The sequence below is a fragment of the Acinonyx jubatus genome, chromosome B2 (genome assembly GCF_027475565.1).
Source record: "Acinonyx jubatus isolate Ajub_Pintada_27869175 chromosome B2, VMU_Ajub_asm_v1.0, whole genome shotgun sequence".
NCBI lineage: Eukaryota > Metazoa > Chordata > Mammalia > Carnivora > Felidae > Acinonyx > Acinonyx jubatus.
Genome location: NC_069385.1, coordinates 98,771,407 through 98,795,907, shown reverse-complemented (window position 1 = coordinate 98,795,907; position 24,501 = coordinate 98,771,407). Strand labels below are relative to the sequence as shown.

Genomic DNA, 24,501 nt, shown 5'->3' with positions numbered 1-24,501 from the left:
ATTTATTAATAAATTTTATAAATTAAATTTTATAAATTTTATAAGTAAAATTTATTAATAAATCATACAGATTTGTATGACAAAGTATGCTGAAGGAAGTTTGCCAAGCTGAAGACAAATAATGTTGAATAGAAACTCAGAACTGCAGGAAGGAATGCAGAGCATGGGAACTAATAAATATGTGGGTGACCACAATTTTCAAAAATTCCTTTGAAATACCTATAACTATTTAAAGCAAAAATTTTAACATGATGATATGTTTGTAGCATAATTAAATGTATTTAAGGCAACTGGAACATAAAAACCAGGGTAGGGGGTGAAGACTACACGTATTCTTGTATAGTACGTGAATTAAATCTAGATTTTGTATTGCTTGGTTTAGACCTTAGGACGAATGGAAAACTTTCCAAGATTAATTTGTAAAAACCAGTCTATAATATTTGTATTAGTTTTAATGTAAGCCATACTCACTGCCACAGTGGACAGACCCTGATATTTCAGTGGCTTAGCACAATCATTGCTTATTTCCTTCCCACGTCACAGTTTGGTAGAGTTCATTTTGGCTCTCTCACATAAGCCTCAGTAATTGAGTGATTTGGAGATGTAACCTGCTTCCATCTTGCATCTTAGTTATCTGAAGGTGAAAAAAGAGAACCCATATCTGTTTCTAGCCGCCTTGTGCCAGAGGTGAGTAGGTAGATGCAACCTTAACAGAGGTTATATATGACTTCTACTCACATTTATTTAGCAAGGATTAGTTACAAGCTCATACCTAAACTCTTGAGACCAAGGAAATGTATTTCTGTGTTCGAAAAAAATCAAAGTACTTGGTGAACACCTAACAGTGTCTGCCACAATGTCCAAATTGGTGGAGGGAAAAATGAGTAAGTAAAAACCCCCCAAATTTAATCAGTTAAAACATTCAAAAATTGAATAAAAATGAAATAGAAAAAGTGAAACAAAAATAAAACAGATATGTTGGAAACATTTAAATGTGTAAATAATTGTAATAAAAGAAACGTTAACCTCTTTAATTAAAAAACAATGGAGATGAGACTGAATCAAAAAATGAATTCTAGACATCTGCTTTTTATAAACCACTGATTTTTAATGTTCGAATGCAGGATGTTGAAAATAAAGAGGCAAAAACTGATAAACTAGTAAAATGCTAATTAAAGCATTTGGTTGTATCAGGCAAAATAGATATTAAGACATCAAGCATTACTGGGGAGATAGAGGGTCACTTCGTAATGGTAAATATTTAATTCATGAGGGAAGAATACTTCTAATTATGAATGTAGCTAATAAAATGGCTTCAAACTATGTTGAGCAAAAATTGCTGGTATCACAGGGAGAAATTAACGGACCCATTATAATTCCCTGAGATTTGATGATGACACCTTCAGTTACTGATAGAATAAGTATGTAGAAAACCCAGTAAAACTAGAGATAATTTCAACAGAACAATGAATAATTTCAATCACACACACACACACACACACACACACAGAATCCCACAGACAACCTCTGGAAAATAGATATTTTCTTAAATATAAATGAAATATTTACAAACACTGTCTTATGCCATAAATCCCAAACTTCACAGCAACTTACTATTATGAACAAATTCCTTGGCCATAACATAACTAAATTAGTAGATAATTCTGAAATTGGAAAAAATCCTCATATTTTTAAAAATTAAAAGGGAAAACTACTTTTAAATAACCCATGAATCTAAGCAATCTTAACAGTAATATTTAAAGATGTATTGAGAATGAATGGCAATGATCACACTACATATTTTAACTTGTGATATGAAACAAAAGGAATACAATGAGGAAAATCAGGATAAACCCAAAAACGATAGAAGGAAGGAAACAGTAAAGATGTGAACAGATATTACTGAAATGGGATATGAGTATGCCAAAGAAATTCAAGGCTAAAATTTAGTCTAAGTGAGTAGGAACTGATCATTCTCTGGAGAAATTGATTTTTTTTAAAAGTAGGTAGATGCAAATAAATATGAGAAATGATAAAGGTGTGGGGCCAAGATGGTGACCTAGGAGACTTCTGAACTTCCCTCCTCCCACAGACACACCCAATATACAGCTAGCTATACATGGAGCACTTTCTCTGAGAGAAGTCCAGCGATTCTGTGAGTGACTCCAACAACTGGATGAATGACACTATCAAAACAGGTAAAAATAAATAAAGAAAGAAAGAAGGCTGAAACACACTCTCCTTAAAAACTCTAATCCTGCTCCATGCAATTGGGAGAGAACCCCCACCTCCCCACTGTGGCATGAAGGGTTTAGAACACATATCTAACACCCCTACTTTTAAGACTCTTGCCCAAGGGAGGGAGTGACTTATTAGATTAGGAAGGAGTTTCTGAAAGGAAACACCAACCACAAAGGAAAATGATGAAAACTTGACCACACTGCAATGAAAACTTACATGTGTTGACAAAAGACATCATGACACTCATGAAAAGGGGAGCCAAGACTTTGAAGATGTTTACATGACATCTAATTGACAAATATTTTGCATGCAGATTATATCACATTTTCCAACAAATGAATAAAAATCAGACCACCCAGCAGAACAATGAGCAAATATATAAAAGAAAACATGAATAACCAGTAAATATATACTGGCCTCTAATATTTTGTAATGCTTTACTTCTCATTCTCAATGGAGTAGGTACAGTATACAGAGGGCCATCTTATTTTCTCCATTTATATATCTGAAGTACATCACAATAAATAAAAAAGTATGTTTCAAAAGAGGTTTGAGTGTCATTTGAGTCCAAATCTGGTGAATAAAGTAACCAAGACTTTTTGGATATAAATTATTAAAAATGAGGCAGGTTTGGGGCATCTGGGTGACTCAGTCTGTTGAGCATCCAACTTCAGCTCAGGTCATGATCTCACAGTTTGTGAGTTCAAGTCCCGCGTCGGGCTCTGTGCTGACAGCTCAGAGCCTGGAGCCTCCTTTGCATCCTGTGTCTCCCTCTCTCTCTGCCCCTCCCCTGCTCATGCTCTGTCTTCCTCTCAAAAATAAACATTTAAAATTTTTTAGAAATGAGACAGGTTTTTTCTTCTTGTGTGTGCATGTTTTTTGTAAACTGGCTCTGAAGCATTTCCTCAGACAGTTTTTATAATATAATAAGAAACGGCTACATCATTGTTTCTGTGTGTGGCTTCCCAACGTGACTTCTTTGAAGGGGACAAGGCTCATTTGCATATACAAGATGTCCAAGTTCAAGTTTGTATGTTTAAAATCTCAGCCACCTTTCTTTATTTCAGCAACTTATATTGGAGATACTAATTACATTGGAGAAACTAGACAAATATGGAAAATGCTTCCATGCCAAATAATAGCTCATCAAATGATTCAAACATATTTTTTTTTCTTTTTTGAGATGTTGAGAACTACAGGGCTTTCTTTGAAGATACTTTTCTTCTACTTCTGTATTTGACTAAAAGCCTCACATGAGAACTATTTCATTTATCACTAGGCACTCGATGAGCCAGCCAAGACTGAAAGTGTCTTCAAGGACAACACATTAGACCCGCCTCTGGAGGTAATGACTTCAGACTACCCATGCTTTTGAAACAAAGATCCCGAAACTCATTGCTAACTCAGTACTGGTTTCAATTCTTCCAGTTTTGTTTCCCTGCACAGCTCAGACAGCAAACTGAAGAGCTCTGTGCTACCATTGATAAGGTCTTACAGGATTCCTTGTCTATGGTAATGCCTTAGACTAGAATGTGCAATTCAAACATTTGCTTTGCTTCTCTTCATTTTCCTCTTTTTGAGTAAGATGTATCATAGGCTTGTCCTTTTTTTTTTTTTTCCAGAATTCTTCTGATTCTCCTTCAAGTTCCTCACAGACATTGTTGGTTTCTGACACAATGAAAGTATGTATATATTTAATATAATTTACTGAAACTTAAGAGTTAGCGGATCAGTAGTTTTAAACTGCAGGTTGAGGCTCCATAGTGAATTGGGAAGTTAATTTAGTTGAATATCAACCAGCGTTTTAAAAAAAGAACAGTAAGAATGTAAAATACCAGACTCTGTTCCAAGTAGTGAGTGGGTATTATTTACATATGTTTCAATTTGTTTACGTGTACGTATAGAAGTATGTATGTACAGGGTTGTAAAGTAAATTTATTTCTAACTATGGCTTAAGTTCAAGACAGGTTGAAAGTCAATGTATTAGACTATGTCCTTTTTGCTGGCATTTTAGAAAGCATCTTAAGAACAGCATATAGAATTTGTGGCTTATTCTTATCTCATACCATATTTTCAGTAGTTAGTAATTGATTATCACTTAGAATTACAGAAGTGGAAAAGGAAGTAGACTGAAGTTACATCAGGCTAAGAACTTTTGACACAGTTGTTATTCCTGGAATTTTTTTTCTTTTCATTGACTAAGTTTATTCATTGTTCTTTGACTCAGAGGGACAGAAACCTGGATGCTTTAGATGGTTAGGATACTACTAAGTCATTAATTGTTGTAATTGAGTATTTAATTATTTCCTTGTTGTAATGTAGCCATTTTCAATTGTTGGAATAAAAGACTACATTTCCCCAAATTACTATTTTCTGGATGCTTAATACAGATCTACTCATCAACTTTTCAAAATGGCTGTGTTTTTTTTTTTCTTTATAATTGTCAGGATTTTTTTTTCTTTTTTGTCAGCCTTATTTTTACTCTTGGAATTAGTATTAATGCTTTTTTCATGTTCCTCTTAAAACTTGTACATTGTGTATACAAAGCAGGTTTTATTTCTTAAAAAAAACTAATGAAGGAGGGGCAGAGAGAGAGGGAGACACAGAATATGAAGCAGGCTCTAGGCGCTAAGCTGTCAGCACAGAGCCTGATGCAGGGCTTGAACCCATGGACAGCGAGATCATGACCTGAGCCAAAGTTGGACACTAAATCGACTGAGCCACCCAGGCACCCCCAAAACAGGTTTTAAATGTACAGAATTGCTGGGGTGCCTGGGTGGCTCAGTCAGTTAAGCATCTGACTTGGTTTTGGCTCAGGTCATGATCTCACAGTTCATGAGTTCAAGCCCCGTGTCTGGCTCTGTGCTGACAGCATGAAGCCTGTTGGGGTTCTCCCTCTCCCTCTCTCTCTCTGCCCCTTCCCTGCTTGTGCTCTCTCTCTCTCTCAAAATAAATAAATAAACTTAAAAAAATAAATATACAGAATTGCTTATAACTAAAAGAGTAATTTTTAATTAGAGTATCATAGACAATTATCCATTAATAATGACTTAGAAACTCAGTAACCAATAATCATCAATATTAAGAAATTATATTTTAGTGGGGAGTACCTATAAATGGAGAATTGTGGTTTTGTATTTATCTATTTCATTGTGTATTCTTTAAATCATTTAATCTAAAAATATGAAACATTGATTTGCCAGAGACTATATAAATTTTAAAATATATTTTTTATTCCATTTGTTAGACATATTAAAAAGTACTTTAGGGGCACCTGGGTGGCTCAGTTGGTTAAGCATCTGACTCTGGATTTCAACTCAGGTGATGATCTCATGGTTCATGAGTTTGAGCCCTGCATCAGGCTCTGCACTGACAGCACTGAATGTGCATTGATTCTCTGCCTCCCTTTGTCTCTGCCCCTTCCCTGCATGTGCTCCCTCTCTCTCTTTCTCTCTCTCTGTCTGTCTCCAAAATAAACATTTTTTTAAAAAAGGAAAAAAGTATTTTATATTTTATAATAAAAATAAGACTTAAGTGGTAATATGTGAATAATAATATATATTATTGATTTATTTAACAAACATTTAATGCTCATGGTATTAAAAATAATTATTCTAGGTAACTAAATTTAAGATAACTATTTCATTCTAACAAGTATTTATTAAGTGCCTTCTGTGGGCCTGGTGCCGTGAGGCATTAGGGAGATAATGGAGAGTAAGACAAAGTAACCTAAGGGGAACCTAAGGGGGATACTTTGGCTATAGTGATCAGAAAGTGGACTTCAAGCTCACAACAAAAATGAAAGCATCCTCCATAGAAAGATCAGGGAGATTAGCCCTCAAGCAGAGGTGTAAAGCATGTGCACATTTCCTGAGACAGGAAGGAACTTCGTGTGCATGAAGGTGAAGGCCAGCATGGCTTCAGTATAGTGAGCCAGGGATAAAGTGTGTCAGATGAGAAGGGTGGGCGAGGGATAGTGATAGTTAACGCACACCTTGGAGATATTGCTGGTTCAACTCTGGACCACTGTGATAAAGGGAATATTACAGTAAAGTGAATCAAATCAATTTTTTAGTTCCCCAATGCATACAAAATTTATGTTCATACTATACCATAGTCTACTAAGCGTGCAAGAACATTATGTCTAAAAAACAATGTACCTATCTTAATTAAGAATACTTTATTGCTAAAAATGCTAACCATCCTTAGAACTTTCAGTGTGTCATAATCTTTTTGTGGGTAAAGGGTCTCGCCTTGATGTTCATGGTGGCTGACTGATCAGGGTGGTGGTTGCTGAAGGCTGGGGCGGCTGTGGCAATTTCTCAAAATAGGACAACAATGAAGTTTGCTGCATCAACAGACTCTGCTTTCACGAATGATTTCTCTGTAGCGTGTGATGCCGTTTGATAGCATTTTACCCATGGTAGAATTTCTTTCAAAATGAGAGTCAGTCCTCTCAAATCCTGCCACAGCTTTATCAACTAAGTGTAGGTCACACTCTAAATCCTTTGTTGTCATTTCAACAGTCTTCCCGGCATCTTCACCAGGAGTAGATTCCATCTCAAGAAACCACTTTCCGTGCTCATCCATAAGAAGCAGCTCTTCATCTGTTCAAGTTTGATCATAAGATCGCAGCAATTCAGGCACATCTTCAGGCTCCACTTTTAATGCCCATTCTCTTGCTATTTGTACCACGTCTGCAGTCACTTCTTTTTGCTGGTGGAGGATCTTGCTTTGATGTTGATGGCTACTGACTGATCAGGTTGGTGGTTGCTGAAGGCTTTGGTGGCTGTGGCAATTTATTAATGTAAAATGATAGTGAGTTGGGGTGTCTGGGTGGCTCAGTCAGTTAAGCATCTGACTTCTGATATCAGCTCAGGTCATGATCTCGTGGTTCATGAGATTGAGCCCCGTGTCAGGCTCTGGGCTGAGCATAGAGCCTGCTTGGGGTTCTCTCTCTCCTCTTTCTCTGCTCCTCCCCACCAGCACTCTTCCTCTCTCTCTCAAAATAAATTTAAAAAATAACCATTTAAAGTAAAATAAAGTAAAATAAATTAATAGTGAAGTGTGGCACATCCATTAAGTCTACGTTTCAGGAATGATTTCTCTGTGGCATGTGATGTTGTTTGACAGCATTGTCCCCATAGTGGAAATTATTTTGACATTGGAGTCAATCCTGTCAAGCCCTGCTACTGCTTTATCAACTAAGTTTAGGTCCTATTCTAACTCCTTAATTCTCATTTCAACAATGTTCCTGGCATCTTCACCAGTAGTAGATTCCATTTCAAGAAACTGCTTTCTTTGCTCATCCATAGGAAGTAACTCCTTATCCACTCAGGTTTCATCATGAGCTGGCAGCATTTCAGTCACATCTTCAGGCTCAACTTCTAATTCTAGTTCTCTTGCTGTTTCTACCACATCTGCACTTACTTCCTCCACGGAAGTCTTGAACCCCTCAAAGTCATCTATGAGGGTTGGAATCCACTTCTTCCAAACTCTTGTGAATGTTGATAGTCTCGTCTCTTCCCATGAGTCACGGATATTCTTAAAGATACCAAGAATGGTGAATCCTTTCCGGAAAATTTTCTTTTCCCCCCGCTTAAAAAAAAACCTGCAACAGAGGTGATACATAATATTACATTAATCTTGGGTTACAACATCATGATTTGACAATTCTATATATTATGCTCTGTGACCACAAGAGTAGCTACTATCTGTCATCATACAGTGCTGTTATGGTACCACTGACTGTATTTCCTGTGCTGTATCTTTTCTTCCGGTGATTTATTCATTCTATAACTGGAAGCCTGTATCTCCCATGCCCCTTAACCCATTCTGCCCTTCCCTCTTCCCCCTCCCCTCTGGCAACCATCAGTTTGTTCTCTGTATTTAAAAGTCTTTTACTGCTTTTGTTTGTTTGTTCATTTGTTTTTTAAATTCCACATATGAATGAAATCATATGGTATTTGTCTTTGTCTCATTTATTTCACTTAGCATAATACCCTCTAGGTCCATCCATATTGTTACAAATGACATAAGACTTCAAAGTCAACATTACTCCTTGACCCATGACCTAAAGAATGGATGTTATATTAGCAGTCATGACAACAGCATTCATCTTGTTGAACATCTTCATCAAAGCTCTTGGGTGACCAAGTACTTTGTCAATGAGTAGTGATATTTTGAAAGGAATCTTTCTTCCTGAGCAGTGGGTCTCAATAGTGGGCTTAAAATGTGCAGTAAGTCATGTTATAAACAGATGTGCTATCATCCAGGCCTTGTTGTTCTGTTTATAGAGCACAGCCAGAGTAAATTGAGCCTAATTTACTTCTCAAGAATTATTCCTAGAATTTTCAGAATCATCCATGAGCATAGTCTTCAGTTTAAAATCACCAGCTGCATTGGCCCCTAACAGAAGAGTCGGACTGTCCTTGGAAGCTTTGAAGGCAGACACTGACTTCTCCTCTCCAACTATGAAAGTCCTAGCTGGCACCTTCTTCCAATAGAAGCTGTTTTATCTACACTGAAAATCTGTGATTTGGTATGGCCACCATCATTAATTAACTCGGCTGGAGCCTCTGCATGACCCACAGCTTCTGTATCAGCACCTGCTGCTTCACCTGGCACTTTAGTGTTATGGAGCTGGCTTCTTTCCTTATATGTCATGAGCCAACCTCTGCTGGCTTCCAACTTTTCTTCTGCAGCTTCCTCACCTCTCTCAGCCTTCACAGAATCGAAGAGAGTTAGGGCCTTGCTCTGGATTGGGCTATGATTTAAGGGAATGTGAATGGCTGGTTTGATCTCAAACTCTTTCTCCACATCAGCAATAAGGCTGTTTCTCTTTCTTATCCCTCATGTGTTCACTGGAGCAGCACTTTTAACTTCCTTCAAGAACTTTTCCTTTGTAGTCACACCTTGGCTGTTTGGCGCAAGGGGTCTAGCTTTTGTCCTATCCTGGCTTTTGACATGCCTTCCTCACTAAACTTAATCATTTCTAGCTTTGATTCAAAGTGAGAGATGTGCAACTCTCCCTTTCACCTGAACACATAGAGGTCATTGTAGGGTTTTCGGTTGACCTAATTTCAGTAATGTTCATCTTGGGCAAGAGGGAGGCCCAAGAGGAGGGAGAGGTATTGGGGAATGGGTGTTGGTGGAGCGGTCAGAACACACTCAACATTTATAGATTAAGTTTGTCATCTTAAATGGGCGTTGTTCGTGGCACCCCAAAACAAATATAATAGTGATACCAAAGATTACCGATCACAGATTGCCATAGCAAATATAATCATAATGAAAAAGTCTGAAGTATTGCAAGAGTTACCAATATGTGGCACAGAGACGCAAACTAGCAAATGTTGGAAAATGGTGCTGATAGACTTGGGGTTCACAGAGCTGCCACAGACCTTCAATTTGTGAAGCACACAATATCTACAAAGAACAATGAAGTAAAGCACAATAAAACAAGGTATGCTTGTTTTGTCATGGTGTGAAGTTTGGATTTCCAGGAAAATGGGAAGATATAAAAACATGGGGGGAATAATATGAGGCCATATGGAAATGATCATGATGGCTACTGTGAGTAGGCCACTGAGGTTCGAGGGCTGTCAGTGACGACGGCCTGGATGGGGTGGGCCCAGGAGAGCTAGAGAGAAGCATGTGGGTTTGTGAGAGACATTTTAGACTTGCTGTGGGTTTGGATGTGAGTGGTCAATGAGACAAGAATCGTGGATGGGCTCCAGGTCTCTGCCTTGAGCACAGACGACTATGTGGAAGGCATAGTGAGATGGAGGGAGGAGGGTTATATTCATTTTGGACACTCTGAGTTTGAAATGCGTATTGGAGAGACTTAAACTTTGTGTCTGGAGCTAGGAGGGAGCTGAGGATGATGTGCACATCAATGTTGCAAGAGCCCTACGCAGAGCTCCAAGGAGCAAAACACGGCAGGTCCAATGAAGGAGGTGGCAGGGAGCCAATAGGGGACAATGAAAAGAAATGTCCATTGTTGTAAGAGGAGAATCAGAACAGTGTGGTAACATGGAAGCTACAAGAGGACAGTACTGAAGAGAATGTAATCGTGGTAACTTCTGCCAAGAGGAAGACAAAGAGAAAGCTGGAGTAATGTTTATTAGGTTTGACTTGTATATTCTGAAGCTACATCGCTGTTGCTTATGTGTTGGTGTTCATTCTTGTCCTTTTGATTTTATTACCTTTACCAGCATATATAATCCTTTTGAATTTGAGGTTGTTCTTCTTAATCCAGTAAGAAAATGGTGACCCCATATATATATATTATATATATATATATAATATATATAATATATATATAATAAATTAATGTTTTCTTAGATATAGCTTTTGTCGCCATTTTCTACTACTTTTGTCCTTATTTTTTACTATTTTCTACTAGTTAAAAATCTTCTTGTCCCCTTTCATCTTATTATTTTCAGAACGACTTATTTCTGGATTTCATGTTTGTTCAATCCAAAAGTCTATTTACCTGGGAGCTTAATTTTTTTTTTTTTTTTTTTTTTTTACTTTCCCGCTTTCCTTCTGATATTTGACATTTACTAATTTGAATTTTTTAAATTTTTTGACTATTTTCCTTACATTTTTGTTACTTTTCTTAGTTACACATAAATTTTCAAAGGTAATAATTATGTTTATTTTCCTATTAATTTTAAAGCTTATAATATCTTTGTTTAAAGTTAGGAAAATACTATAGCACTTTTTCCTTCCATCCATTTTTAATTAAGATACACATAGACATCATTTGTTAGTATTGTTTTGACTTTTTTAACTGAATTTTTATGGTTATGTTTCTTGATCTCGTCTTTATTTAGATCCTGATTTCTCACACATGCATAGCTTTCTCCCAGATTTATTTATTTTTTCTTTGGTAGAATCTTGCTGAAAATTATATACAACAAGGTATTTTTGTGTTGATTCTATGGCCTATGTTTTTGAGAATATCTTTATTTTGCTCTTTCATTTAAATTATAGTTCTGTTGAACAGACAAGTATAGGTCCCATCTCTTCAGCACTTTTTTTCCCTTGGTTCTTTTTCTTCAACAACATATTTGTAAAGTATTTTTCCAGGATGATATTTACTCCTCTGTTACAGAGTGTTGGCTTACAGAGGGGCTCTGTAATCTTTTAGAATTTTTTTTTTTTTTTTTTTTTGGCTATCCAGTTCTTACCTCTTATTAAGTTTTTTATTTTAATTCCATTATAGTTAACATACAGTGTTATGCTAGTTTTAGGTAAACATTGTAGGTTTTTTTTTTTTTTAATTTTTGTTACCTTTATTTATTTTTGACAGAGAAAGAGAGAGACAGAGTGCAAGCTGGGGAGGAACAGAGAGAGAGGGAGACACAGAATCCAAAGCAGGCTCCAGGCTCAGAGATGTCAGCACAGATCCCAAAGCAGGGCTCAAACTCGGCAACAGTGAGCTCATGACCTGAGCTGAAGTTGGACACCCAACCGACTGAGCCACTCATGTGCTCCATTTTTAATTTTTTTTAATCTTTATTTTTGACAGAAAGAGACAGAGTGCAAACAGGAGAGGAACAGAGACAGAGGGAGATACAGAATCCGAATATGTATACAATGTAGTTCTATACATTACTCATTGGTCATCATGACAGGTGCCCTCCTGAATCCCCATCACCTATTTAACCCATTCCCCCACTCCCTTCCCCTCTGGTAACCATCAGTGTGTTCTCTGGAATTAAGAGTCTGTTTCTTGGTTTATAGAATTTTATCTTTATCTATAATGTTACTGATTTTTCCTATAATGCAAGTATGCATTTTTTCTCTTGTTTATCTGGATTGGTACTCTCTGTGACTTCTCCTATGAAGTCTTCAACCTTTTCTGCTCCTCAGATTCAGGATAAATTTTAGTCACTAATTTTTCAAATGTTTCTTCCTCCTGGGACTCATAAAGTGATTTTGTCACTTTTGCTTCTGTATTCTTTAAGTCTGAATCTTTATATATATTTTTTCTATTTATTGTTTCCTAATTCCTTCAAGGGGATTCCTTGATGTGATATTTCAGTTCTAGAATTTGTTCAGTGTCTCTTCTGTCCTTTAATCCCTGTGTTATTATGTTGGATATAGTTCTCCTTTTTTTTTTCAAGTTTATTTATTTATTTTGAGAGAGAGGCAGAGCACACAAGTCAGGGAGGGGCAGAGAGAGAGGGAGAGAGAGAATCCCAAGCAGGCTTCACACTGTCAGCATGGAGCCCAATGTAGGGCTCGAACTCATAAACTCTGAGATCATGACCTGAGTCAAAACCAAGAGTCAGACGTTTAACCAACTGAGCCACCCAGGTGCCCCTATAATTTTCCTTTTTAAAGTCTTCTTTAGGGGCACCTGGGTGGCTCAGTCAGTTAAGCATCTGACTTTGGCCTAGGTCATGATCTCAACGTTCCAGAGTTAAGCCCTATATTTGGCTCTGTGCTGACAGCTCAGAGCCTGGGGCCTGTTTCAGATTCTGTGTCTCCCTCTTTCTCTACCCCTCCCCTGCTCATGCTCTGTCTCTCTCAAAAATAAATAAACATTATTTTTTTTTAAAAAGTCATGTTTATTGAGGTGTAGTTTACCCACTGTTAAATTTACCCTTTCAGTGTATAGTTCTATGCATTTTCACAAAGCATAATACAGTTGTGCAACCACTACCATGTCTGAGGTACAAAACACTTCCATCAAATGTAAAAGTTCTCTTGTGCTCCTTTATAGTACATCCCTCCCTCTAACCCAAGTTCTGTACAACTCCTGATGTTTTCTCTGTTTCTATACTTTTGCCTTTGCAAGAATGTCATATAAATAGAATCATACAGCATGTAGTCTTTTGACAAGGCAGCTGAGATTCATCCATGTTTTTGCATGTATCAATAGTTCATTTGTACTCCACTGCTGAGTGGTATTCCATTGTATGGTTGTACCATATGTTAACTATTCACCAGTGATGGACAACTGGGATGTTTCTACTTAGGTTCTATTATGAATAGAGCTGCTAAGAACACTTATCAACAAGGTTTCGTACGCACGTGTGCTTTCATTTCTCTTGGGTAAAAACCTAGGAGAGGAATGACTGAACCATTGTTTTGTCCTGCAGTATTTCCATTTTTCAGATGTCTTACTGTTTTTCCACGGGGACTCAAAGTTCTCGGAGCATATAAGCTACCTTGGCTGCAAATATGCCTGAGATGACAGATACTAAAGCTTGGTGCCTAGGATTTACCAGTCCTGCTGAGTTTTGTCTTTTGTTTATGTTCTATGAAGAACAGAAGGAACATGAGTCTCAGGCTGTAAAAAATATCTGATGTCAACCATTTCTCCCACACTGCGCTCCCACCACCCTGGTCACAGTATCCCTCATCTTTGCCCCCCCCCCCCCACCCCGTACCTTCCAGACTCTTCTTCAAATAGCTGTTCCCATTGTCTTCCCTGAGAAAAGCATCAGGAGTTGACCATACCTATGCTTAACTGTCCCCTTCTCCCCAGCCAAGCTGAAGGACCACCTTGATATTGTTCTCACAGATACTTCTTTTCACCACCCTCACATTTTGATCCCTCACATTACCCCTCTGCTCTCCTCATCCCTGATGTTGGAAAGTGTTGTGAAGTGAGAAGGCAGAGACAATATGTAAAACAAACACACAGACAAAAACAACCAGTTTGAAAGGTTGGGCTGTGAAAGGGGGAAGGAGATTGGGTCTGGGAGGGTGGGGAACGGGTCAAAGAAGAACTTTTGGTTTGCTTTTTAAAGCTGAAAATGGCAAGAGCAAGTTGGCATGCTAGTGGGATAGATGCACTAGAGGGAGGTGCTGATTATGCAAAAGAAAGGGAGACCCTGAAGGATGAATAGTCCTCAGAAGGACATGGAACTTACAGTCTGGTTAAAATAAATGTCCTTTGATAAAAAGCTGGAGGGGCACCTGGGTGGCCCAGTAGGTTAAGCGTCCCATTCTTGATTTCACCTCAGGTCATTATCTCATGGTTCGTGAGTGAGTTAGGCGCCACATCGGGCTCTGGGCTGACAGTGCTGAGCCTGCTTGGGCTTCTATCTCCCTTTCTCTCTGCCCCTCCCCTGCTTGCTTTCTTTCTCTCTCTCTGAATAAAAAAAAAATAAATAAATAAACTTCAAATAAAAAAAGCTGGGAATATCCACTATTGTAATAGGACAGAAAACAGAGGACATGTCAGATACAGGTGCAAAGCATGTTTGTAGGTGGCTGATGGCAAAATGAGGAATTTTGCAACTCATATTTTTAGTTACTTGGTAACTAATAGTTTTCAGTGAAGAAAGGTTTAAGATTATTAACTGAGATTAAAAAGCAACCATATGATGGGGAAGAGCTTGAAAAAGGAAAAGTTGAAAAACATTATGTTTTCTGCTTTCGATTCTTCTCTCATTCCCTCATAAGTCCCTTCCATTCAGGCTTTGCCCCTACTGTGCTACCCAAACTACTTTCCCCAGGTTCCCATTACTATAAACTCAGCCCTGGTCGGGCTGTCATACCCACAGAAAATGAGACAGGTGATACTCCCTCCTCTTTGGCACACATTCCTCTAGTGCCTTCTAGGACACCCTGCTCTCTCAGCTTTTGTCCTACCTCACTCATCAGTATTATTTCTTAAGCTCCTTTGAAGATTCTTCCTCTTCTTCCCCAAACTATTAATGTTGGAGTGCTCCAGGACTCTAGCTTTGGGCTTCTCCTTCCTCTCTACATTTACTCCTTTGGTGTTCTGAAGATCAACTGTATGCTGAGAACTCTCAACTTTATATCTCAAGTCCAGGATTATCTCCCAAACTCCAGCTCCCAAATACCCACTGTCCATTTTCATTTAGATTTATAATCAATATCTGAAAAATTTAGTCTAGATTTCTTCCCACAAAAACTATTCCAGGGGCGCCTGGGTGGCTCCATCAGTAAAGCATCTGACTTCGGCTCAGGTCATGATGTCACAGTTCGTGGGTTCAAGCCCGTGTCAGGCTCTGTGCTGACAGCTCAGAGCCTGGAGCCTGTTTCGGATTCTGTCTCTCTCTCTCTCTCTCTCTCTCTCTCTCTCTCTCTCCCTCTCTCTCTCTCTCTCCTCTGCTTGTATTCTCTCTCTCTATATATAAACAAAAAAACATAAAAAAACACAACTATTCCATATCCTGCCTACCCATGTCTATCTATAGACTTCTCATCTTTCATTTGCTCAAGGCCAGAAACTTTGGTGTCAAGTTCTAATTTTCTCTTTCTCTCATATTCTACATCTCTATTAGAAACCCTGTTGCCATCGATTAAAAATACATGTAGAATATGATTATTTCATAACTTCTGTACTGCTGAGCCATCGTCATGTTTTGCTGGATAGTGCAATAGTTTTTCCCCTTCGACCCTTGCCTCACTATAATTCATTTTGAACACATCAAAGAGTGAGATCCTTTTAAAGCATAAGTCAGATTATGGCTCCCCTCGGCTTAAAACCAGCAGTACCTACACATTTCCTGTAGCTATAAACCAGAGTCCTTACAAGTTCTTGGAAGGGCCTCTATGCTCTAGTCTCTGGAACCTTCCATCAGCCCCTCCCCTGCTCTCCTGCTTTCCTCACAACACCCCAGCCCTGCCTGATTCCTTGCCGTGGCCTCGAATGTGCCAGGCATGCTCCTGCCTTGGCACATTTTGTTCTTTCTTCAAATCAGTTGTGTCACTTTTTATAGTTTTTAGTTCCTTGTAAACATTCGCAAGCTTAACTTTTATCTCAAAGGAAGCATGATTAAGTATGGTTGTTTTTGGTCTGGCTCAAAGAAAACAAATTTCTGGATTCTCTGTGGGTGTTTTTTGGTTGTTCTTTACTTCTGCCCATTCTCACATTGTCTTACCTGTTTGTGTATCTGAATCGATTGTGTGTTGGATATGCTACTTGGAAGTTTATTTAAATAAATTATTTGAGGGCTAATATGATATTATCTTACTATGGATAGTCTTTTCTTTGCTTCTATCAGACACCAGGAGCATTAGCAAAGAAGGATAACTTAATTTAATTTAAAGTTTTGGGTTAATTTTTTATAAACAGTTGTCAATGGTTTGAGGCCAAACTGAAGACTATATGAGGTCTTCTAGATCAGTCTTACTCCTGGGGCTCAATCTAATTTTGGTGGGTCATGGATTCTGACTTTTATCCCCCTACATCTCTGAAATTGTCAAAAGTTTGGATCAGCTTCTCGAGCAACTCATCGTTATTGTCAAACATCTCTAGGTCAAAAGCTGGTCTCAAATACTTGAGTCCTCTCTTTGGATTTCCATCTTCTCCTTATCTTGCCCCCACATTCTTTATTCTCTTGTTAGCTCATTGACATTTTTAATAAATAATATGTCAATATTGTTTTAAATATTTTACCCATCTTTTGTCCGTTTTGGAAGGATTGCTTTGAGTTCTTGAGCCACCATTCTCAGATGTGGAAATTATCTTTGAGAACTTTTAATTTGCTCCATCTAGTTGAAATGCTCTTTGTTTAGATGTTCACATCTCCAGCTCCCTCAGTTCCTTCAAATCTTAGCCCAAATGTCACCTTCTCTAGACTGACCCTCCTATTTGAAATTGTAAACCCTCAGCACTCTTGACCTTCTTCGTATCTGGGTTGTCTAAAAGAAGTAAGCTATTTGGCAGAAACAAAGAAGATTTTCTCTGGAAGAATATATTACCTGAGGCTTCAAATTATTTCTATTCTTTTGTTGTTATTGTATAACATACAATGTAATATGCGGTATGATTTTTTTCTAACATATGGTACAATTTACTTATTTATTATTATACTGTTTGTCTTCTCTCCTGCTAGAATGTAAGCTTACCAAGCATAGGGCATCTTTGTCTATTTTGTTTACTGATAAGATACAGGGTGTAGAATAGTTCCTGGCACACAGTAGATATACAGTAAGTATTTACTAAGGAGATGAATGAATCAAATAGGCCATCTCATGTCAAAAAGTGGGAAAGTGGGCCTACAAGAGAAAAATTATGGGCTCACTAGGCAGAATTAAATGCTCACTTAAGGCTAATGACCATTAATTTATAATGAAATCAATTAGCTTGGTTGAGAGAGTTTCCTCAGGAATGTTTTACTTCTCAAGTTTAGAGAAAATGGATGATAAAGTCTATTCAGGGTTGTTGTTTTCTTTTCTTTTGTTTTCTATTAAAGGTGAGTTTGTCACAAAGAGAGAGAGAGGCAAGAGAAATTAAGGTGTTAAAACAACTGAGAATATGAAATATATGTAAACTAAGAGGTAATAACACCACAATGGAACTGGTAAAGCTCATTAATTTCGAAGTCTCAATGAGGGACATTGCACTGGGGACATTTGAGAAGTGAAGATGGTGAATAGGAGGTAGAGTTCTCAGGGTAGAATGCTAAAAATTGAAATTTCACAGATTTCCCATTTTATTTGTGAAGGCAAAGTCTAGAAATGGCTTTGAGAGTGGATGAGTGAAATGGAATGGATGAGAATACATTTGGAGTTGGGAAGCTCAAAATAAGTGAGAGGGGTAGAGACTTCCGTGTACATTTTGAAAATGGCAAAAGTCACATGAGGGTCCATTATGATCCATGAATGGATGTAATCAATAAATAAGGCAAAATTTACCAGCAAGCTGATAGATAATGGCAATAAAAAGAATAATGAAGTGACATAGTTTAATAAAATAATTTTCAAAGGGACAAGGCTTTTGTATAGAAAAGAGACAAGAATGTTTAGAAAGTCTTAATAGCAACAAAAGGTGAACACTTATCCCAGAAGTTGAATTACTTTTAGTATTTTTGTAGTTACTTCAGTAGTATACTTATTTTTATTTTTTTACAGATGCCTACAACTCTTCCGAGAGCAGCTGGTCGAGAAACCAAATATGTAAGTCCCTTCATAATGATACATCCTGTTTTTTTAATGGGTACATGTGTATGCTTTGAAGGGAACTCAATTATACGGTCATTAAAATTGAATTAGTTGATTTTTTCATAAGTGGAAAGGGATAGGATGGTGTGATCGGTCCAGATGTGGAAAATCAGGTTATGTCAGGTAAGTTTATTGAATAAATTCCATCTTAAGTGAGGTCTAGTTTGATTAGCTTGGCTAAATACAGCAGAACTCCAACACCTGCTTGCTGTCTTTCTAATTATCGAAGCTTAGACGACATTTTCATTTTTGTAATGGTTTATTGTGCTTATTATAAATGAGCCAGCACATATACTCGAAACATTAAGATTTGTCTATTTCCAATGGGATTGCCAGTTTTGTTGGTTTTGACTCATTTGTTGCTTTCTTGCATTTAAATTATTGTCAAATAAACTAATTTCTACTTATGAGCAAAAATTGACTAATAGATGGGTAGATACAGCCTCACATACTTGATCAATTATATGGAGCTGTCTCTGAATGTCTTAGGAATACAGATGTAGCCTCACTTCATTCCTACTCTTTATTCACCTCATGATCCACCATGTGGCCCACTTCTGTTTCTGATCAGCTATATTCAACAGAAACAAGATTGTCTCCTAAGCAAGTGTTTAGTTTTTAGTTAAATAAAAAACCAGTAAATGTTTTCTTTTAGGTTATGCCTTATATTTTCTACTATGCTTTTTTCATCATCATCATCATCATCATCATCAAAGAATGAATATTTATTATATATTTTGTGATATATCTTCTTTCCAATTTATGTATTTCTGTCTTTATTTGGGTCTCCCTAAGGAAAATAATAAGTTGGATGAAATCACTGAATTTTATCCTACTCAGGAAATGACATATAGAAGGTATGGATAGGAACACTGCTTAGAGTATTTTCATTCTTATGTTTTGTTTTTATTGGAAGCCATTTGGAGTAACATAAGAGTAGAGACATTTGGTAGGCTGTAACCAAGTTTAAATCACAGCATGGCTGTTTGCTAACTGTCTGATCCTAGAAAGTCACTTAACTTCTATACCTTAGTTTTTTCATCTATAAAATTGGGAAACTAATAATTGCCTGATGTACAATTTATATTGGTTAGTATATGAAAAGCCCTTAATGTGGTTCTGACATACAGGAATAAGTAATAGTTCTTCCCTTTTTTCCTCTTATCTTCCTTTGATTTCCTCTGCATCTATGCCTCCCCCTTTCTCTTCTTCCTCCCTATCTTGGGAAGAGTAGAAGCACCATGATTTAGCAGACTTCCTTGATTCTAAAGTTGGGTGCAAGAAAAGAAAGTTCTCTAAAGATGTTTCAATACTTTTTGTGACCCACGCATGCTACAAGAGCCAGACCTAAGAAAAAATAGCTGAAATGTTTTACTCTCTCATCTTCCTTTCTCACCTATTCCTATCTGCCACCGAAGTGCCTCTGATTGAGACTCATTTACAGTAAGGTGGTAAGGGGCTGATACTTCCTCTCACCCCTCCCCAGGGGTGATTAATTTGATAGCAGTTGGAATCAAAGTTGGAGGGGCTGCTTCAATCTCCATAGTTAGAGTTTATTTCAAATTATTCTTCAATCAGTTATCAAACTTAATTAAAATTGGTTAACATTTGCCCCAAACTTTGTGAGAGCATCTGAGTCACTGAAAGTTAACATTGAGTCATCAAATAGATTGAGTGTAGACTAGAGCAAATATGAACTCTGATTCAGATAAGATTTTTGGCTTTGATTAAATTTGGTTTCTTGAGTGATAAGCTTTGTTTTTTGCTTTCTCTTACAATGTGACATTTGAATTGTTCTTTGTGGCACCTCAAATATGTCTGTCTCTTTTGGAAGATGATAAAGGATAATTTTACAATGGAATGTAAAACCCAATTTTTTTGGTGCCAAGGCATAAGGAAGTCACACTTGTAAATATTTGGCTGCAGTTATTACATTTACTAAGTGATGTCTGATACGTTTAATTTGAGGAGAAAAAAATGAAATTTCAGCTCAGTGTTGTTGGTCTTAGGTGAACAATCAATTTTAAATACAGTATGTTCTGATTTTATATGTTCTTTCTTCTAGAAATTCTAATATTCGTATTTGCTGAGCTGCAAGATGCCTCACCTTAAGTGTGACTTGAAAAGATTTGACTCAATTAGTTAATTAATTAATTAATCTTTTCCTATATATTTCTCTTTCTCTCCTGTGGAAGCTCAAAAGCAAATCTGAGAGGTCTTTTCACAGTATCTCATGGTCTCTCTTAACACTTTGAAGAAACTAGACATCTTCACAGTATGTAGCTGCTGGGACTTGGTGTGTCATTGACTTCGTAGAAATTCTTAGATTAGATTCAAAAACAGAGATCACATAGTTTACCAACTCCTGCGCCACAAAGGAAAAAAAAGAGAAGACTTAAATTCAAGCCAAGAAACAAAGTTTTGTGACGTTTCAGGGTATTCTCAAGTCAATTAGCACAGACTGCTCAAAATTCTGACCTCTGGGGGCTCTCTAAAAGTATAGTATACAATCTATGATTCATAACTAGTAGAAAATATAGTCAGAATTGTTCAGCTCTTATTCAATGAGCTTTTGCTGATTGATTCAACAAATAGTTACTGAGTGTCTACTATGTCCTAGTACTCACTGAGAAGTTACTGGGGTGAGGGAGCAACCCCATAATAAGATCCCCATTTCTGCAGCGTATAATGGGGGAGATAGTAAACACTTACAATAGTAAATGAGCAAGATACTTTCTTGTAGAAATTAGAGAAGAGCTGGCCATAGAACTGACTGATGTGAAAGCAGACTTACAAAGTTACTAGTTTTCAATGTATTCATATATCTATTGGATTTCCAGTTTTCCTGGGAAGATTATAATGGCTTTATTAAATAACGAGAATTTGTATGACTAATTCTTCTTTCTGGGGCTTTTGGTGAAAGGGTGCCTTTTCTCCATGGGGAAAAAAAAGAAGAAGAAGGAGAAACCAAAATGCAAATCAGTTAGTTTCCTCTTCTTATTCTTTATTGTACATATTGTTACATTTCACATAGTCTGTTTTCTAGGATGAGACAGATGCAGGAAAAACACCATCAATTCAGTCTAATTAGTCAAAGCTTTCTTCAATTCATGGTGTACTTGAATTGCAAGTTATTTTAAAGTAATTTAATTGAACTTTTCTTAAGTGTAATAGAATTTAAACTAGGCTAACAACATGTCAAGTCACAGTGATCTCCACAGGTCAATTGCAAGATTGATTATCTTAATTTGTTATTAATATTACTTTCAATTGGTTTGAGCTCTTATCTTTCAAGTGAAGTTTAAGTATTTCATTTAACCTTATACCAGTCTTATGAGGTGGGTATTATTATTTCAAGACCTTCATATTGTAAAGGAGGAAACCAAGTCTTAGAAGTCAGAGTAGGCAAAATCCTACCCAGGTCTCCCTCATGTCAAAGCCCTTACCATTAATACTTGTGTGAGAATTGGGGCCCCTGGATGGCTCAGTCAGTTGAGCATCCAACTTTGCTTCAGGTCATGATCTCATTGTTCATGACTTTGAGCCCTGTGTCAGGCTCTGTGCTGACAGCTCAGAGCCTGGACCCTGCTTCAGAGTCTGTGTCTCACACTCTCTCTGTTCTTCCCCTGCTCATGCCTTGTCAATAATAAATAAAGATTGAAAACATTAAAAAAATACTTGTGTGAGAAGTACAGAGAATATGGGAATAGTTTGTTTTCCTTAAATATTTTATCCATTAGTATTTATATTCTGGGTCGAAATTATTTCTTCATGTTCAGTAATCTTCAGTGTAAACTTTGAATGTTTTCAAATTTAGTGACAATATCTAAAATGATGTTTACTATATTTCTAACGTTTTAAATAACTCATATAAATTAATTCATAGTTTATCAGATAATGTTTAAGAGGTACTGTTTTTCATGACACTTTAAAAAAATTTCTTTCCCTTTATGTAACAGAATGAATTTTCTATTTGAATTTCTATTTTATTCTGTTCTCACTTTACCACCTTTGAAGAGGAATGTCCTTTTTGCTTTTGCATTACATTTGTCTTAGTAAATATTTATTTTTCATTAACTACTACTGGTATAAATTATTTCATTCAAGTAATTCAAAGTCACAGTATGCTTTCCTAATAAAGAGCAAACTCAGAAAATAAGGCAAGTATTAGTCCTATTACTAGTTTATCAAAAAACCCTTAGTTGGAATCAAAATCTATAGATAAAAACTTATTTTATCAACTCTTTACATTTCATGAGTTACTTTTAAGAGCCAGAAAAATAACAGAGATAGGTCTATTGAATATTACATGGTAAACAGGTAAGATCCCATTTTAATGAGCCTGAGGGACAGAAAAAATTCATAACAATGGAAGCATATTGCTTTCAAAATATCACAATATATTAAAAAAATGGGTCAAACTTTATTAAGAATATTCCCCACTATATATACAGGTATTCAAATAAAGGTCACAGTCTCCAATTTAGTCAGCTCACATACTCCCTTTGTTGCTATACTTGGAAATGTCGCTATGCTGGAGTGTTCCAGAGGCGCTGCATGCTTAATGTAGTCACAGATCTTAAGGTAAGAGGAGACTTCAATCTAGTCCATTTCAATCCAGACCTCAGTCCAGATCTGCTTCCGTAGGATGTGACCAAAGATTTGATGAGTTACAGGAAGAATTGTGAACACTTCAAGCAAGAAATTCCACTCTTCTGATTATTCTCATTTACTTCTTTTTTTCGTTCAGAAATATTTCTAACGTATGCTTATGTGAAAAGGGATGAAGAAAGAATTAAAGATAATTATCTGGGTTCTAGTAAGTGAGGAGGAAGAGAGAAGATTTAACGAGACACTTAGGTCTTGCATCCTTCTCATCATCATTTTAGACTTTACCAAACACAAAGGTGCCATATTTCAGCCAAACTTCCCCTTGATGTGACCTTTTATCTCCTCATTTGCACATATAAACAGTGTCTGTCACTGGTCACTATGCCCACTTATCCTGCCTACTGATTATGTTCACGATAAGCTGGAATCATCATTCCTTAGCATAAAGACTCAAACTTTTTAAACACTTTCTTTTTAATTTTTTTTTCAACGTTTATTTGTTTTTTTGGGGACAGAGAGAGACAGAGCATGAACGGGGGAGGGGCAGAGAGAGAGGGAGACACAGAATCGGAAACAGGCTCCAGGCTCTGAGCCATCAGCCCAGAGCCTGACGCGGGGCTCGAACTCATGGACCGCGAGATCGTGACCTGGCTGAAGTCGGATGCTCAACCGACTGCGCCACCCAGGCGCCCCTAAACACTTTCAAATCTACTTTTTGTATGTAGGTCTTTTAGGAATGTATTGCTAACTTATAAAATGGTTTCTAATGAGATAGTCATACAGGGTAATGTCTATAGATAGTTAGAATAAATAATGTGAAGCAAGAAAGATATGATGCCTCATAATGTATGTCTAGGGGCTTGGTGCCTAACATGCATACCACTGGATTCATTCTTTTGTGTCCATCGCGACTTATGTACAAATAATAGGAACACTCGCTAGGTGAAGGGAAAGACAGTATTTTATCATTTTATATTTCCTCAATACCAATCTCAGTATTCAGTGATTATTAAGTGCTCCGTTAATATTTTAAAATTTGTCTTACTGCCCATGTGTAGAGTAGTCTTGCCTGGGAGAAGTATTTAGTTAACACATTATCACTAATTACAGTTCTTTGAGCCATGAGAAAAGGAAATACAGGTTAATTAGTCAACAGAGAAAAGGTAGAAGAAAGACATTTTAGTGATATTGAACTGGTTGTTATATTCAGGTGAGAGGGATGTGGCTGCTGAAAGGGGGGGGGAAAGAAACAAACAAACAAAAAAACCCAACAAGCCAAAAGTGGAAGTGTAGAGTGCAGAAGGCAAAGGCAACTGGAACCACTTGATCTTGTTCCAGACCCCGGGGAGGGAGCTGGTGTGATACCAGCCAAAGGGACATGTGTCATGAATGGGGAAAAGCTGCACATTGCAAGCAAAAGCAATCTAGACACTGACAAAGGAGCTTCATTGTACTTACTGGGCCTCGATATCAAGTCTTTGGAAAAGCAAAATGGTTTCTCCAAAGTTGGCTTGGCACAGTGGTGGCCTTCTGTAGGAATTTATTTTTCAGTGGACTTCAAATTCTCCTTTCTTTTCTTTGTCTAACTCTTTTGCTTTCCTTGTAATCTAACTTCTTTAATACATTTTCTTTGAGGTAAGAAATTTTGACTTTCACATTTTTTTGACTGTTGGTTTCTCAGTTTTTAAGATGACGATACATTGGTTA

General features: G+C 37.1%; 1 protein-coding gene across 11 annotated transcripts in view; it reads left to right on the top strand.

Moving 5' to 3' along the window:
• The window catches only part of MLIP (muscular LMNA interacting protein), a 144,130-nt gene that overhangs the window by 54,065 nt on the left and 65,564 nt on the right, over nt 1–24,501 (top strand). For 4 of the 11 annotated variants that reach the window (XM_053222672.1, XM_053222675.1, XM_053222680.1 and 1 more), the window contains exons 6-10: nt 631–687; nt 3,521–3,586; nt 3,670–3,753; nt 3,864–3,923; nt 18,094–18,138. In XM_053222672.1, coding sequence (XP_053078647.1) covers nt 631–687; nt 3,521–3,586; nt 3,670–3,753; nt 3,864–3,923; nt 18,094–18,138 — 312 coding nt within the window. The remainder of the gene's footprint in view (nt 1–630; nt 688–3,520; nt 3,587–3,669; nt 3,754–3,863; nt 3,924–18,093; nt 18,139–24,501) is intronic. The other 7 variants (XM_053222676.1, XM_053222683.1, XM_053222673.1 and 4 more) reach the window with 6 other exon arrangements.